The sequence below is a fragment of the Podarcis vaucheri genome (assembly GCF_965113315.1).
Source record: "Podarcis vaucheri genome assembly, chromosome: 11".
In the NCBI taxonomy this organism is placed as follows: Eukaryota; Metazoa; Chordata; class Lepidosauria; order Squamata; family Lacertidae; genus Podarcis; species Podarcis vaucheri.
In genome coordinates this window covers 30,950,822-30,968,590 of record NC_138749.1, presented here as the reverse complement: position 1 = coordinate 30,968,590, position 17,769 = coordinate 30,950,822, and the positions used below count along the sequence as shown (strand labels likewise).

The 17,769-nt window shown below is 42.1% G+C and overlaps 1 protein-coding gene across 5 annotated transcripts in view; it reads left to right on the top strand.

Annotated features, from left to right (window-relative positions):
* Positions 1–17,769, top strand: part of ARHGEF28 (Rho guanine nucleotide exchange factor 28) — a 130,424-nt gene that overhangs the window by 14,632 nt on the left and 98,023 nt on the right. For all 5 annotated transcript variants that reach the window (XM_082191863.1, XM_082191861.1, XM_082191859.1 and 2 more), the window contains exons 3-4: positions 13,309–13,450; positions 16,204–16,497. In XM_082191863.1, coding sequence (XP_082047989.1) covers positions 13,309–13,450; positions 16,204–16,497 — 436 coding nt within the window. The remainder of the gene's footprint in view (positions 1–13,308; positions 13,451–16,203; positions 16,498–17,769) is intronic.

The following is a 17,769-nucleotide window of genomic DNA, read 5'->3' as shown; positions in this document are numbered from 1 at the left end:
TGTGGTCCTTAGTCCAATTTTATGCACTCCTTAGCTTAATTTCAGGAGGGGACAGAAGGAAGGTGGTGTTGGTGGGAAAGCCGGAATGGATGGAGCAATGGAAAAAGAGGCAGTAAAACCTTTCTAAAGAGTTGTCTGTATTATTATTACACAACTGCTTTGATCAATAGTTTTGGGTTTAATGTATGTTTTCAGTTTAGTTTGCCGGTGGTTTTTTTGTTTTTTGTTTACTTTCAGTCGGCCTTTTGCTGAGTTAAAGACACCTTACAGTGCAACACTATGCATTCTTACACAGAAGTAAGTCTGACTGATTCAGTGTGATTTGCTCCTTAGTTAGTTTGCATAGTATTAAGCAATGGTGTCCAAACTTTTTTCAACGAGGGCCAGATTTGATGAAGTGAAGGGCTGTAAGGCCGACCAAAGTTGTTGACTTTTTAAGGATTTTACCCTAGGAAATAAACTGCCCCAGGGGCCAGATTAAACTGACCGGTGGGCCGGATTAGGCCCCCGAAATGGACTTTGGACACACCTGGATTATAGCCTTTCAAAGCAGTCCTAACCATAGGAAGCCATCTTAACAAAGACTGGCCTAACTTACCCCTATTGCAAACTCCATTGAGGAGCCTCTGGGAGGGGCTACTGCTGGTTGAGCTGGTGGGTGAGTGAGGGCCTGAGTTTTGAGGATTGCACCCTAGGTCACATGACTGAGGTGAGCAGGTTTTGGAATAGATGCAAGTCTCTCCTTGCCCCCTTCCTGTCCCTTCCTGGAATGCCCCCTTTCTTGGGACTTTCACTAGCGTAATTTATGCTGTCTTAAGTTCTCCTGCTTGAGCCTATGTCCCTTTACATACTTTGTGCCCTCGTGTTTTGGCCTGAATGCTAGAATAGGGCTTTAAAACAAAACAAATAAAAAATGTAAATGCTATAAATAAACCATTCTCTAAAAATTTCCAAAAACGATATCATCACTTTATAATTGTAGGCATCCTGGTTTATTATGAGCATGTGCACACAGAGAATATCAGTCACAATTGCCCCACTGATGAAACAGCAAAATGTTGTGCCAAGGCTGGCCCATCGCTGGCTTCTAAAGCAGTATATAAACCACTTGGGAGTTCCTTCCATTACAGAAACTCCTGCCTTATTAGTGTGCCTTTCATGGGATACACAATCAGACCTGTATTTAAATTAGGCATTGAGAGTGGTTCCTTTGTCCGTTCTCATGGAATAGATTTCTGACCTGTTGTGTTTGGTTGAAATTCTATACATTTGGGTTTCTGAAGACTACAAAGTGTCACGATATTTTTCTAAGACAGATGATGAAAACGTTCTTTTACTTGAGTTTCCATCCTTTTTGTAAAGTGGGGTAGAATCCACATAACTTCGAAAAAATTGATACTTTCGAACCAGATGCAGACAGGACTTCAGATCTGATTTTTCAGAGGAGGCAGATCATTTCAGTTGAGGCTGATTATTTATGTTGACTTACTGCACCAGGAAGAAATTGACTTAAACATAACTCTATGTCAGGTGAGTCAATAAAAATATTGTCTTGAAAACTAGCAAGATGGAAGTCAAAGGAAAGTTGTTGAGTTCAGTGTTTTAAGTTGAGAACTGTGTTGAATGTGGAGTGCACAGGTTTTGAGTCAACTTCAGCCTTAAACAAACGTCATTTTATGAGGTCTGAAGGAGATTATCTGCTATGACTGGTGTCGTAGATTGACAGTGTTTGAGGTGAATAATTAAGACAATAAAATATTTTTATAAAAGCCAATAACTTCATCATGACAAACTGATGCTTTTTATTTTTATAACTGTCATGCTTATTGAGGTAGTCAAATTCTGATTTTGTTGTTGTCACTATAGAATTAATTTATTTTCCAGAAATCATGTAGTTACAGTCGGCACAATCCACCATGCAGGCAGAGGTTAGTGATAGGACTATATCTATACCTACAAACATTCATGGATATGTGTTTCATGGAAGCAGTGTGATGGGAGAGAGGAGAAACAAGAGTCTAAGGAAGGGATAGCTAACAACCATTTAGGACTACAACTCCCAGCATTCCTGCCCATTGGTTACACTGGCTGGGGCTGAAAGTAGTTGTAGTCCAAAAGAGCTGGAGGACACCAGTATAAGGTCTGTGCACAGACCCTTCTTATCCTTATCCATCCCTCTCCCAGCCTTGGAGAACAATTAATTTGTAAGGCATGGAAAGGGAGGGATATAGAAGGCATGGACTGGTATTCCTTCTAACATCCATTGTGTGGCCTTTATTTGTGTGTGTGTGAGAGAGAAAGAGAGAGAGAGAGAGAAAACAACAACAACCAGGCTGTATTGGATCCTTCCATCTGCGGGCTCTGCAGCCACAGTGCAAGTGGATTATTGAATCAAAGATATAATTAAATGGAGTTGCTTATGCATCACATATCATGCTGTTAATTGTGGCTCAGGAGAGACAGTACTATTTGCCACAATCTAATTAACCCAGAGACACATATAACCATCTCTTTGGTATTGAATTCATCATAGCCTTCCACCTCCCCTTCAAGCTGTGTGGCAAATTGGTTTAGAAACTCATGGTTGATTCACATCATTCCCTGATATAGTATGGCGGTGGGCAGAGGAAGAAAGGAAGTTGTGCATTCCCACTGGCCGCATGGAAGAATCTGAGTGCATGGAACAGGTTTTCCCGATTGTGGTCACTGTAAATAAATACTGAGCCCATAGGAACAGACGAAGCTGGTCAGACTATTTGTTCATCTAGCTCAGTATTGTTTAGTGCAGGGATGGGGAGCCTGCGGACCTCCAGATGTTGTTGGACTTCTGGTTCCATCAGCCTTTGCCAGCATAGTAAATGACCAAGGACGACGGGATCTGTAATTCATGGTCACTGGTTCCCTATTCTGCTTGTTGGCATTTGGAGCTAAAGCTCTCCTCAGAAGTTGAACTTCATGCTGAGTCCCTGTTGGAGGAGTGTGTTTTACCCTGGATAAAAGCACACTGAGCTTCTGAGTTTAGGAAAGTAAGAAATCTACATTTATTTACTAGAAAGGCATACTTGATAGGAAAGTTCCTAGTTGTATCTAACTGAGGTGGAAATTCCTTGAGCTATGCTTTCCCTTGCGTCTCAGCAGCAGAGACACACAAAGTGTCTCCTCTCTCAAGGTGAGGATGAAGATGGAAGTAGAAAATGAGGTCAGTAAGAGTATCAGTTTAGCACCTCATGGAAGGCCAGCACCGGCTAGGTCAGAAAGGACAGTCTAGGAAAGTTGGAGGTTTCTTTGTGTCTCTTCTACTCTTTCCCATACAGACACATCAGTGTCCAGTACAAACTGAGTTGTACCCCAACACTTCCAGTACCACTCTGACTGTCACCAGCAGCCTAGAATCTTGTAGATTACCTGCTGCCACCTCTTTTAGCTGGAGATGCCAGTGACTGACCCACTAACTCTACAATGGAGCTCTGGTCCCTCCCCCAGGTCCTAGTCATTTAAAAGAGTTGATTGGCATAGTAAGACTGATGAGAAACCTAATACAGTTTTTCAAATCTCTTTAAGACAAGAGTACAGTCAGACCTCGGCTCCTGAATGGCTCAGTTTTGGAACGTTTTGGTTCCTGAACGCCGAAAACCCAGAAGTAAATGCTCTGGTTTTCAAACATTTTTCAGAAGCCAAATGTCCAATGTGGCTTCCTCTGAGTGCAGGAAACTCTTGCAACCAATTGGAAGCCACGATTTGGTTGTCAAACGTTTCGGAAGCCTTCCGGAACTGATTATGTTCGACAACCGAGGTTTGACTGTAATGAAAAAGCCTTGGGCCATCTCTGGCCTTTCCACACAGATCAGACATCCCAGTGGATAAGCACAAGCCCTTTGGCATGCTTGAATCCCAACACCAACCTGCTATTATGTAAAATGCCTATTATGTAAGAGGACTTGCACTGAATTTAGCAATGTTCACCTTGTTTTAGAAACAGCACCACCCCATTTTAAGCTCTCTAAAACTATTTCTGCAAGGATTTGGATAAAATTTGGCTCCGGGTTGGGGAGGTCATTTGAATGCTGGGCCTTACAGGAGAGGAGCTGGAGGCAGAGAAAGACCATCAGTGTACAGTGGACGCTTGGGTTGCGAACGTGATCCATGTGGGAGGCACGTCTGCAACCCGCAGTGCCGCATCTGCACACGTGCGGGCCACGATTTGGCGCTTCTGCACATGCGCAAAGCACGATTTAGCGCTTCTGCGCATGTGCGAGTGCCGAAACCCAGAAGTAACCCATTTTGGTACTTCTGGGTTCGGCGCGGTGTGCAACCCGAAAACACGCAACCTGAAGCATCTGTAACCCGAAGTATTCCACTGAGAGATTTCTGTTATATACTGTAAATTGGGAACTGGCACCGTAGACAGGCCTTAATATGAGTTGAGGCTGATGTAAACACTATAATCACTTACCAGTGACAGATGGATGCCAACACCAACAACTTTTCAGTGTGCTGTGTCCAAGACCTGGAATGTATGAATAATAAAGGCGGGTTCTTAAGGACATGAGATGAGTCTGCTGGATTGCAACCAGGTCCAGCATCCTGTTCACACAATGGCCAACCAGATCCCTGTGGGAAGCCTGCAAGCTGGACATGAGTGTAGCAGCACTCTGTTCACCAGCACTCCTCAGCAGCTGGTATCCAGAGGCATGTTGCATCTGACAGTGAAGGTAGGACTTAGCCATCATGGCTAGAAGCTGTCAGTAGCCCTGTCCCTCCATGAATTTGTCCAAACCTCATTTAAAGCCATCCAAGTTGGTAGGTACCACCACCTCCTGTGAGAGCAAATTGTGTAGTTTAACTGAGTGAAGAAGCATTTTTAAAAATCTGTTCTGAGCCCATGCAAAGTGCTTTTCCTTAACTACTGAGTGACTGCAGCTCAGCCTACACATTTGGAATTAGGAAGGCTTTGTGTTCATCTCACACAAAGTTAGATTTTAATTCTCAAGCTCAGTCATGGGCACTGGCGCACATTTCAGAGAATGCAGTTGGCCCTTTCAGAATAATGTTAAACTTTCATGGAACAAATATAAGCAGCTCTTGTCCGCTGGGCAGCCATTCTTGCTCAAGTCCTATTGAAATGAATGTGAGTTGTACAAATTCTAAAGAGTGCCCTGGCACTCCCAAGAGGTGTGAGTTTTTAGTGTGGACTGGTTAAGCCCTGTATCATTGCTAGCAGCAAGCAGGCTTATCAGGCAGTGGGAAATGTGTGAACTAGTTTTAGAAAGGTTATTTTATCAGATAACAATATGCATTTATTCAAAATGACAAAGGCACACATTTATTTTAGTGAACTATTTCTTGATATGCCTAATCTGTTTTCCTCCCTCCTGTACTTGTACAGGCATTGTGAAGTTCTTTTGATCCCTTTGTACTTGGCAGATAACTTACCTACCTTGTTGGTTTTGGTTGGCAAATTAGAATTGTAGCTATATTCTTATCAGAGTATTTGTACAGTTCAGCCATGGAGTTGTCAAACTTCACTTGGACTTTTCATTTGACCTCTCTGTTCTAGTTTACGCAGAGTTCTTTTGTGGTGTGGCAGTTATTACTGCACTATTTTCCCCCTTTTGCTCTTTTTGAAGATCCTAACGAACATGTAGAAATACAAATCTTAAATTGCAGAAAACCAACATGTATTGCAATTCATTTATTAGACTCTTATATGCACACAGACTAAGTTTTATAACCAGTTTCAAACCCTAAGGTTTCTCTCTGTCCTCAACTATACATGTTAGGGAGAAATGTGTCTCAAGTGGTCTATAGCTCTCCTTATTGTCAGCTGGTAAGGAGGGCAGTTAGTAGGCCTGGTCTCTGTTACCTCTCTCTAGTTAGTTCTAGTTACTATAAGTTGGCCCACCCTTTTTGGCAAGTGTCACATGTCAATACCAGATTATTACTATATTCAACTGTTCAATATGCTTCATAAGATATATAAGAGCTCAGTGTGTAGTGGTAAGAGTGTCAGACTGTGACCTGGGAGGTAAAGGTAAAGGGACCCCTGACCATTAGGTCCAGTCGTGACCGACTCTGAGGTTGCGGCGCTCATCTCGCTTTATTGGCCAAGGGAGCCGGTGTACAGCTTCCAGGTCATGTGGCCAGCATGACTAAGCCGCTTCTGGCGAACCAGAGCAGTGCACGGAAATGCCGTTTACCTTCCCACCGGAGCAGTACCTATTTATCTACTTGCACTTTGACGTGCTTTCGAACTGCTAGGTTGGCAGGAGCTGGGACAGAGCGATGGGAGCTCACCCCGTTGCAGGGATTTGAACCGCCGACCTTCTGATCGGCAAGCCCTAGGCTCTGTGGTTTAACCCACAGCGCCACCCACGTTCCCCATGACCTGGGAGACCAGGGTACAAATACTGAGTCAGACATGAAGCTCACTGGGTGACCTCTTGGGATGTGAGATAGTCATGGTCTCTTGGCTAACCTACCTCACAGGGTTGTTGTGAAGATAAAAAGGAAGCCATGTATGCCATCTTGAGCTCCTTCGAAGAAAGGTGGGGTATTGATGTAATAAATAAATAAAATGGGGACATGCAGCTCTCCATATCTGAATGATAAGTGTACTCTTCCCTATGAAAGTTTGTGCTGAATGGGATTAGGTGTTAAGTGTTGTGGCAGTTAAAGCACTGAATGGTTTTGCCTTCTCTTTGTGACTCTCTAGGCTTGGCTTGGTAGTGTTTTCTTCATCACCACCCCATTTAGGTCATGGTTGTTTCAATACCTGCTTAGGTTTGCTGTATCAAATTTCACTCTATTCATACAAGTAGTCATGTGACTTTCCTTAAACAAAACATCAGCAAATGTTCTAATCTTCCCATGTATTGACTCACAATTGTAAATTAGATGCATTTTGGTTTTAATTCTTCTCTTTGTTTTATTCTTTCTTCTCCGTGATATTTACAGGCTGCACGGTTGCTACTCGATTTGGGTTACTAAACTTCCACTCCTTCCTTCTTTTATTTCACGTCTTTGATGGTTCAGGTTTTTCTATTCTTGCTCATAGCAACCACTGGGCTTATTAAATTGTTCATTGATTAGTCTACATATGTACCGCATGCACACAATCACAACAGCTAATTATTTTTAAAGTATCACTAAAGGCAATAAAAGCAACCAGTTTACAAAAGCAACATGTTTACAAATCAGCTTATGGGCAAAAGGTGTATTTCAGTAACAACGTCATGCTGGCAAAAGGGCTTTGGAGATAGGGCTATCCAGGCACCAGTTAGCACAAAATTCTAGAGCCTGGGAGCAACCACTGAGAAGGCCCTATTCTGGATTCCTGCTATAAGTTGTTAGGACAAATAGAAGAGTCTCCTCCAAAGATCTTAAAACCTGGCCAGGCTCATACAGAAGTATGGTGTCTTTTAGATAGTCTGGTCCTGTTCTGTTTGTATTCTGCATTTTCTCCCAGGAGCTCACGGTAGTGTTTGTAACCACCTTGCATTTGTCAACACAACAACCCTGTGAGGAGGGTTAGGCAATGAGATAGTGACTTGCTCAAGGCTGCTCACATTAATGGTTGCGTGTGTATTTGAAGCTGTCTCCTAAGTCCTAGTTCAACACAAATAATGTCTTACCATAGCAGCTTAGGTAACTATAGGTAACTATAAGCTAAAGCCATAGTGTGTGTTTTATTTGCTAATCCTGCATAGCCCTAATTTGAAGGAAATGTCCTTTATTCTATAGCAACAGAGATCCATAGAGAAGACACTGCAGTTCTATAGTAATGTTTGCTAAATTTTGATCTGGCAGAGCACACAGCCCTCGGTTGAGCAAAAGGGGTAGGTATTAGCTTTTAAACGTGTCAGGCAAATATGACAGTATTGAATACTGAAAGATTTTGCCCATCTGCTGTTAAGCCTAAAACTTGGAAGGCCACTTTTGCCCCTGGCTGGTTTTGAAATTCCAGGTAATACGTTTGGCCAAGGCAAACTCTCTGTGTCTTCATCTGGCTAGGCATTGCAAACTTTTTATTCTAGACCTGGGAAGACCTTGCGACAGCAATCTCTGTGACTATGTGATTTTTTTCCAAGCAGGAAGATGTCAATAGGCTTCTTAAGACATATCACTTTCAAAGAGTGTTCTCAATTAAACTCAGCCTTTGAAATTACTTTGCCTGGAGCTCAGATTTAATTATAATTTAATTATAACAGAGGTGTGATGTATCAAGATCTGGCTTGGGACTCTGTTATGATCTCAAAAGTAAAGTTGCATCAGAAACCCAGTGTACACAATTCAGTTCCAGTCCAGTCTTTGTAGCCAAGCTGAATGAAAACCAGGTGGTCACATATTAAGCAGATGCCAGATGAGACAGTTGGAGACTTGGTGAAGATAAGATCAAGACAAAGTGTGAAGCTGGAGAAAGCAGGGAGAAAGGGCAAGCACTGATCAGACCAAGCAGAAGCAGGAGGAGGGAGAAGGAGTGCTCTCTGCCTTATTACTTCCTGCTGCTGCTATTTATTTTTTGTTCCTTTCGGAGCTTCAACATCTCATCATAAGCAAAAGAAAGAAACTGGACCATGCGGGGTTTTGCTCTTTGAGACATGTGGTCATGGTGGTGTGCTTTACCAGGGAAAGGGCCTTCTTAGTGGTGGTGCCCCAGTTGTGGGATGCTTTTCATAGGGAAGCTCGTCTGGTGCCTACTTCAGTGTGGTTCAGCCGCAGGCAAAACCCTTTTTGTTTTCTCTGGTCTTTTAATCTGATTTGCTCTGTTTTTCCTTGGCTGGAAGGTTTTTATTTAATAATAATAATAATAATAATTTTTATCTATACCCTGCCCTCCCCAGCCAGAGCCGGGCTCAGGGCAGCTAACACCAATAAAATTTCAGTAAAAATATAATAGGGGGGAAAAAACAAAAAGAAGAAAAAAACCCCAATTTAAAATACAGGTTAAAATGCAATTTAAAATGCAGCCTCATTTTAAAAGTCAAAACCGTAAGGGGAGGGAAACATAAGGGTCAGACTGAGTCCAAACCAAAGGCCAGGCGGAACAGCTCTGTTTTGCAGGCCCTGCGGAAAGATGTCAAGTCCCGCAGGGCCCTAGTCTCTTGTGACAGAGTGTTCCACCAAGTCGGGGCCAGTACTGAAAAGGCCCTGGCCCTGGTTGAGACCAACCTAACTACCTTGTGACTTGGGGCTTCCAAAATGTTGTCATTTGTGGACCTTAAGGTCCTCCGCGGGGCATGCCAGGAGAGACGGTCCTGTAGGTACATGGTGTTCTTATAGATTATTCTGGTTTTGAAATGTGTAAGCCATCCTGGGAATTTGGGTAGGCTGTATACTTACTCAGTTAACATCAACAACAACAGGGCTGACTATACTGAACCCACTTTTCCTTTCCTTTCCTTTTAAAGTTTGAACTGGTGGGGTTCCCCACAGTTGAATTTGGGTTTGTATACCCAGAGAGATCTAAATGGACCTCTTGAGACACAACAGAATAATAGAATCATAAAATTGTAGAATTGGAAGGGACTCGGAAGATCATATAGTCCAGCGGTTCCCAAATTTATTTGGCCTACTGCCCCCTTTTCAGAAAAAGCTAGCCAAGGTCCTAGGTTCAGTTCCTGGCATTTCCAGTTAAAAGGGTTAGATTAGGTAGCTCTTAATGCCTGAGACCCCCTAAGAGGTGCTGCCAGTCAGAGTGGACAATACTGGGCTAGATTATTGGCCTAGAATAGATAAAATAGTTGTCTCCTGTTCCTTAAAAGCCACTGAGGGTTATTGCCAGGTGAGCCTCCCTGGGTAGAATTTCCTGCAGAAAAGGTACCACAACCAAGAAGGTTCATTACCCACCTGGCTGCCATGGGCAGAAGGACTGGAAATGGGCAGGTTCCCGTGAGAGAAGGTGCTACTTTGGATGGTTACTTGTAGGAGTCTTTCTTTTGGCCCAGAGAAGTCCTGAGGGGAATACAGAACAACCTCAGGAGGTGCAGGTGGTGTTAAAACAGGTATGGCAAGAACAGGGAGTTGAATATGATTTAGATCAGCCTCTCTCAGCCTGAAGCGTTGGTCTGTAGTTTCTTTCATCCCTGAACAATGACCACTATTGCTGGGGCTGATGGGAGTTGTAGTCCAAAAAATCTGGAGCGCATGAGGTTGGGATGTATCACTGTACATGAAGTAGAATTACAGTACTCTTACGTAAAGTGGCAGGATGTGCTCTGCTCACCCGTAAGCCTTTTCCTGTGTATAAACACAGATATGAAGGAGATGTAGGGAAAAGCTAATTCCAGGTGCAAGGGTGTGTCAGACTGACACAAATGGAGTTAGGTGTCTCCTCCAGGCCAGGAACAAACACATACATTCTAATTATGAAAGTCTTTTATTACTACTGTTTGGGTGCCAGATGCCAGCATTCATGAGATACTTGTAGGAATTTTGATATAAAATGCTACTTAATTTTTGTCCCGTTGTTTTATAATTTCCTGCACATGTGGGGTTTTTTTGGGGGGTGTTAATATTTGAAATGATTGTGTGGTGCTTTGGTGTTTATCCTGTGAGCACTTACTAGCAAAAAAGAAAAGAAAAAAAAAAGAACTGCAGTTGAGTTACATATGCCAGTTAACCATGTACCACTGTGGGATGACATTTGGGAAATGTATTGCCTAAATTTATTTGTGAGGTGCCCAGGGTTGACTATAGGTTTGAGGAAGCGTTGGGCAAAGCGTCCTGTAGTGTTCAGAGTGGCACTACTTGTTTATTTTAAAAACTTGCATACTGCTTTTTGTTTATGAATCTCAAAGTGATTCAGAATATACATATAACCCTTTAAAAACAAAAACAAAAATCAGATAGTCATACTTAGGATATAGAATTTCAGCAACTGTAGTAGCCAGAACCCAAAAAGAAAACTGTATCAACAGTCAAGAAAGGTGTAAACAGAAAATAGTAACTATGGTTTACCATGGCTTGTGATTGTATCCGATGCCTCTGAATTAGCTTTGCTTGTGTTTTATGATGCTGTTACATAGACAAATCTAATCAGCTGCCTGATCTTACTAGAAAGTTGAAAAAAGCTGTTTTTCAAGCAAAAATAGTGCCAAAGCTGTAGCCACTTGGCTTGCAAAGAAACAGCAAACTGGTGTGGGAAAGCTAAGTTGCACAAATTGTACGCACACGTGTGCACACTCACACAGAATATTTTGAATTTCCATGGTGAAAAAGCACTCCTCCACAGATTAACATCCAGGTATGGTGTGCATGAAGAATCACTCTAGTTATGCATATCTGAGATATGTGCTGGGAAAGGCTTACATTATTGGTATCCTCTGCACTAGTTTATAGTCATCATTTCCTGAGTTGGGTCTGATTCATTATCCATTAGTGCACTTGCATCCTATTCCCTAATCATACACAGATAGAAAATGAGATTGCATGACCAAGTTTGGATAAAAACTGCAGTTATAACTGAATGTTGCCTTGGTGTGGCACTTTGCACATGTTTTTGATGACTTTACCCAATGGCCTCAGGCCCAAACTACATATTGCAAGGAATCTGTGGCTGCTGCTCACCTGTATCTCTTTAGTAAACTTTTAAAGGTAGCAAGATGTGACATCTTCACAGGTTTTTTTTGTTGCTTCAATTTATTTGATATGCTGTTTTCATGGAAGAGGCCTGGAAACCCTGGATGCAGTGACGTGATGTGTTGCATTTTTAACCAGATGTTATCAGGAGACCTGAGGAGTTGGTTTGGACTTCATGGATGTTCAAAACACAATTACGTAGTACAGATACACATCCAACATGATAAGTTCTAATTAATGGTGGAAATGGATCCTGCAAAGCTTAATATTCTCCCCAAATGGAGGGATCTACCAAGATTGTTTATTCCAGCAGCTGGCAGTGCAGCCCAGAATTTGGTATCACCTAGCAGAGGCTAATCTGATTAAGTCTACCCAACTCCTCCCATGTTAAGACTACTTTAGCATCACGCCAACTTTTGCTCTTTCCCTTCCTCTCCCTCATTTTGCTCAACATTCTCCTTGATAGCTTGTGACTTTTTGGTTGACCCTAGTAGAAATTTCACTATAGATTTGGGGTGTATCGCAAGATGGATCTATTTCCTATGCCTCAGGCATGATGCCACAATAGCAATACCAGTGCATTCAGTTCATTGTGTTGCTGTAGCATCTTGTTGGATTGAGATGCAAGCTAGTGTTTTGCCATACATTTCTCATGAAAGCTCTTTTCTGGTTCATTGACCTACAGCACACATGGGCAACCTGCAACCCTCTAGATGTTGCCACTCCAACTCCCATCAGCCTTAGCCTGCTTGGCTAATGGTCAGGGGTGGTGGGCATTGTGCCCCAAGAACAATGGAAGAGCCACAAATTCCCCTTCCCTTACCCAGGAGAACTGTCTTGGGATGGATGTGCTAAAATGTTATTTTTAACAGTGAACGCCTTGTCAACTCTTTACGCAGTTTGTTTTCCTGACCAAGCTGCTTCAGTCACTTCAGGACAATTCTGTCTGAGGTTTATTAAAAGTAACTGTAGCAACCAGGAACTCTTTGTGAAGCAAGCAGTTCTTTCCTTAAGCCTTAAGGAAACACAGTTCCATCTAAATTTCCTCCCTAAAATATACCAGATGTTGTATTCTGACTTCTTTTTTAAAATAAATCTTTTTACTGTGCTTTATTGTTGTTGCATGAAGGGCTTGTCTTGACTTGTTAATTTCAGTTGCTTAGAAGATGTGTGGGTTGATCTCTGTTAGAACTAGCATAAATTTAGAAGTGTCAATATAAAAGCATCGAACACAAGTTTTATCAACAAAATGTTTAGGATTTAATCAAATCATTTGGAATAAATCTAATATGTTTTATATATAAATGTATATGCTGAAGGTATTGTACTAGGTGAGCCAACATATTGCTTTTACTTGTTTATATGTGTTTAATTTTTTTTTAAAAAAAGACCTCTGCTTTGAACTACAGCGGTAGGAATTGGTTTGAACTGAATTAAAAATTGTTTACCTATGAGGGGCATAATCTATCTGAAATCCCATTGATTTCAATAGGAAAGATTTATGCAAGTGTTTTGAGTTTTCCGATTATATCAGTGGAAGTTCAAAGTAGATTATTGCCGCCTCACACATGTTACCTTTTCTTTGAACTGATAGGTTATTTATTTATTTATGTGTTTACTTAAATATTTATACCACACTTTTCATAAGAATAATTTTCATGATGTAGGTTTGAAAGAAAGGCAGACCTCTACTCTATGATACAGCTCAACAAAGTTGCATTCATTTTCTAGGGACAGAGCACTATATATGGAACATTTGACAAAAATCTCCTGGAGGATGCTGAATTCTACTTTGTTTACAGTGGCTCAGTCCAGAGACATGTGGTTTTAGCCAAGCACGTTACTGATAAGTCCCTTGAATCTGTTGTTCCAGGTGAGTCTTGTAGTTACACTACTCATTCTGACTGTCTTCTCGGTGTTTTTATTCTTGCAAGGGATAGCCAGTGAATTCTGAAGTTTTAATGTTTATCATGGCAGAAGCCTTAAGGCAGTGAGGGGGCTGCCACAAAAGGAGGTGCTGTGGCTTCTCCTCACATAGCAAAGTCACTGTGGCAAACTCCACTTCACTCAGTTAATGTATGGCAAACAGGCAAATCTGGTTGCTGTTGTTATTAATAATACTGATAATAAGTACTGCTTCTAGTATATGATTTATTACTATGAATACTGATCTTATCATCCCTCCAAGGGAATGCGTGGCTCATCTCTGTATCCTCACAACAACTCAGAGGTAGGCTTTGTATGTGATACATGTTGCTTAGGATATAATAGCTCTGCAGAACTGCCACAAATAATGTTTTTGGCTTCAGTTGTCCTCTCTTGTACTTCTGGCTGAAGCAATCATAGGAAAGGCTCCTCTGCCCTCACTTGCCTCATGCAATGGTGGTGAGCTGAGAAGCAGGCAGAGTTCTGATCTGGATGGCTAGACAGCCTTCTATTGCCTGGAGCAGGTTGGCTTGCTCTTCAGCAATTGCTGCTGAGCAATGAAGAGGAAGGTGCTTTTGTTTTTATGTGAAGCATCCTCATTGCTACTGCAACTTTTTGTGTGCTCTGCATGCGTCTTGGTTACACACTCACACCCAGTGCTTTTTTTCTAAAAAAAATGTTTAGGGATACTCTCATTTTCCTATTCATATTGAAATACTGCCCCTCAATGAGGCCAAACTTAGATTCACAAATGTTTTGGGGTATGCGTACCCCTGTATCCCCCCCAGAAAAGAAAGCACTGCTCACACCTGTAGCAAGACATATTTCTATAGCCTGCTTTAATCCATGAAATCAAAATACCTGACAGAATTCTCTTAATCATGGCTTAATACGCGTTGATTTCAAAGGAGGGAAAAAACTGTGCCAAGGCAACTGAAGTTTCTTTTTACAGGTAGGTAGCCGTGTTGGTCTGCCGTAGTTGAAACAAAATTTTTAAAAAATGTTCCTTCCAGTAGCACCTTAGAGACCAACTAAGTTTGCTGTTGGTATGAGCTTTTGTGTGCATGTATCTGAAGAAGTGTGCATGCACACGAAAGCTCATACCAATAACAAACTTAGTTGGTCTCTAAGGCTCCCTCGGCCAATAAAGCGAGATGAGCACCGCAACCCCAGAGTCCGTCACGACTGGACCTAGTGGTCAGGGGTCCTTTGCCTTTAAGGTGCTACTGGAAGGAATTTTTGTTTTGTTTTGTTTTGTTTTGAAGTTTCTTGCTCTTTACTTAGTTTGCTTCATGCAAACTGTCATGTGAGTAGCATGCATTTTGCAAACTCAGTTAATGGGTTTACAAATCTTATAAAATCTATGCTGCTTCTGCTAATCTTTGGGAGAAAAGAAAGCATTGAGGCATTGAGGACCCAGTTCCTGAAACCACTGAAAAATCTGTTCCGCTTGCTCTCTCCACTGCCTCTCATTGCCCTAAGCATTGGCTTCATACTCTAAAGCATATTGTTATAGTCTTAAAGGATAGAAACTTGATTTATTCATTTCTTGTGTTTTTTTAAAAATGAAAAGATGGGACTTTGTGCTGAGTACAAAGTTTTGTGCTTGCTCAGTATGAAAACAAAATTATAGAATGAATGAGCAAGGAGGCCTTCATGAACCTTGCAGCAGTGAGCCCTCTGTATCTGGGTCCCAGTAAAAAATCCAGAAAACCTCCCTTTTCCAGCTAGCTAGAAATGTTAGAAACTGGGTGGGGAGGAGAGACAAAAACCTTATGAACAAAATAAAAATAAATAAAAATACTGACTTCACTTTTAAGCACTGTTTGAGAACAACAAAGAGTCTCTGTTCTCATTGAAGGCTAAGACAAAAAAATCAAACAAACAAAACAAAACTGGATATGGGAGAAGCCACTTCCACAGAAGGGACATTATAATTTCTTGTTCCACCTCTGACTGGAGAATGGACTAACCCAGGGATGTCCTTCTGGGTGTTGTGGATCCCAATTCCCATCAGCCCCAGCCAGCAAGGCCAAAGATGAGGGGAGTTGTATTCCAGCACTAGTAGGTGGGCTACAAGTCTCCTGTCCCTGGGTTAAGGCTTTCCTGTATGATGTTCTGCCCTGGGACCTCTTTTTCAAGGATTCTGCAACTTCTGCAGCTGTCTGGTTATAGACCCAGGAAAGGGAGGATGTTAAGGAATTGTGGCTTGCAGGAGAGATCCCTGTCACACTAGTAAAAGCTTGCCATTTGGGGAGACTCTGGAACCTTTGTCACCTCAGTTGTAGCTGCCTTGTGTGACTTGAGCAGTCCACCCCCCCACACACACATTGGCATTCTGGTCCATGAAGAGGTCTACCACCCATTATTCTCTCTATTGGCCTAGAGGGAAACAAGAACAACAAGGTCCTTGGGGATCTAGGTCCCTGAGTGGTGGTGGTTGTTGTTGTTGTTTGTATGGCCGAGGTCATGTCCTAAGTATGGGAAGAACCTTCTTTTCAGGAAGGACATCAGACTTGTTGGCCCTGCTTTCAACCAGAGGATGGGTCAAAACTTTCTTGCCTGTTCTCCTGCTTAGAAGTTCATGATAAGTCTAACTTTCCATTATTTAAGACAGCGTGTAGGAATGAATCTGTTTGTCTATCTCCTGAAACCATTGAGTGTTTAATGGCTAATATTTCTTGTACTTTTTTTCCCCAGCTCATGGAGAACAGGAAAATGTTTCTGTCTCTGCGGTCATGTACACAAAAGAAGGTGTACTTGTGACTCTGGGCTTTGCATCTGTCACTTTCAAGCAGGACACAGCTTATGAGTTAGCATGTTTTCTGATGAGCCAAACTGATTGCCTCACTCCCTCCAGTCACCAGACACTTCTCAGCAGGTTTGGTTTAACGGAGAAGGATTTTCAGTCCCTGGATCATGATGTCATGCTAGCTATGGCTCATGGAGATTTTCCACCTGCTTGGAGCACTGTTGGGAATAGTTCTGGAGAGGGTAAGTGGTTCTCATCTCTTTCTCCCACTTGGTGCCTGTTTCTCTATAATACGTGCCATAGCTCAGGGGTTCAGCACATGCTTTGTGTGAGTAGGTCCCATGCTCAATCTCTGGCATAGCCAGAGGGTTGAGTTTCCTGGTGATTCCCTCTGGGATCCCTGGAGAGCTGCTGCCAGTGTTGATAATACTGAGCTAAATGGGTCCATGGTCTGGCTTGATATAAGGCTTGATATATAACTTCCTGAGTTATGTCAGAGTCATACTGTTTCGTATGGCTACTTCCTCAAACAGTAAGAGCTTCAGGGACAGCCACTTCAGGGTTTTGTTTTGTTGTAAGGTCAGATCGTTGGAGATGCTAATTTGCAGTTCCAATCAGCCCTAGCAAGCATGGACCATGGCCAGGGAGGATAAGAGTTCAGCAGCATCTGGAAGGTCAAAGGTTTTCCACACCTGTCCTGAGCTGCCAGCTACTTACCAAACACAGTTTTCTGCTTTGCTGGTTGCATTCTGTAACGCCCAATTTGTTATTTCTCTAACACCCCCCCCCCACAAAGCTCGTCATGTGGGATGTGTCATAGCCCATGTACACAGCCTACATTTAGAGCAACGCTCTCCCCTCTGAATCCTGGGAATGGTGGCTTGTCAAGGGTGTTGGGAATTGTAGCTCAGTGAAAGGTAAACTACATTACTCAGGTTTCTTGGGCGAAGAGGATGTGCTTTAAATGTGTGGTGTGTGCATCATAGCAGCTAATCAGAAATGTTCATCAAAGAAACATCTTCTAGCTAATGAGGAACTATCGTCAGCTAACACTGGAGAGGTTGGCTGATCATAGCGGCGGGGTAGCTGTTTCCTTGTGGTTGGACAAATGACATATAATTCCTCTCCCATACCAGCATTGCTGAAGTGTGAATCAACATTTAGAAATGAAATTGAAGGCTATAAACTGACTGTCTTTTTTGTTTCTGCTACTATGTGAACATTATCATTCAGATAAGGAAATTTAGTTGTGTATTACAAAGCCTTTATAATTACCACTGTAATTTAGTCTCTCTCCTTTTTTAAAAAAAGCAACAACCACCCTTTGTTTCCTTGGTGGATTTTATTCAGTTTATGAATAATGCTTGTCAACAACTGATGAAAACTTTGAGCTTCCAAACAGAATGAAGATGTTGGTAATAAAATGTCTCCACCTTGATTCCAAGCAGCTGAAGTGTTTTTATTCAAAAATTGTGATTACACAAACAAAAGGAGACCTTTATTGTCTTTGAAAT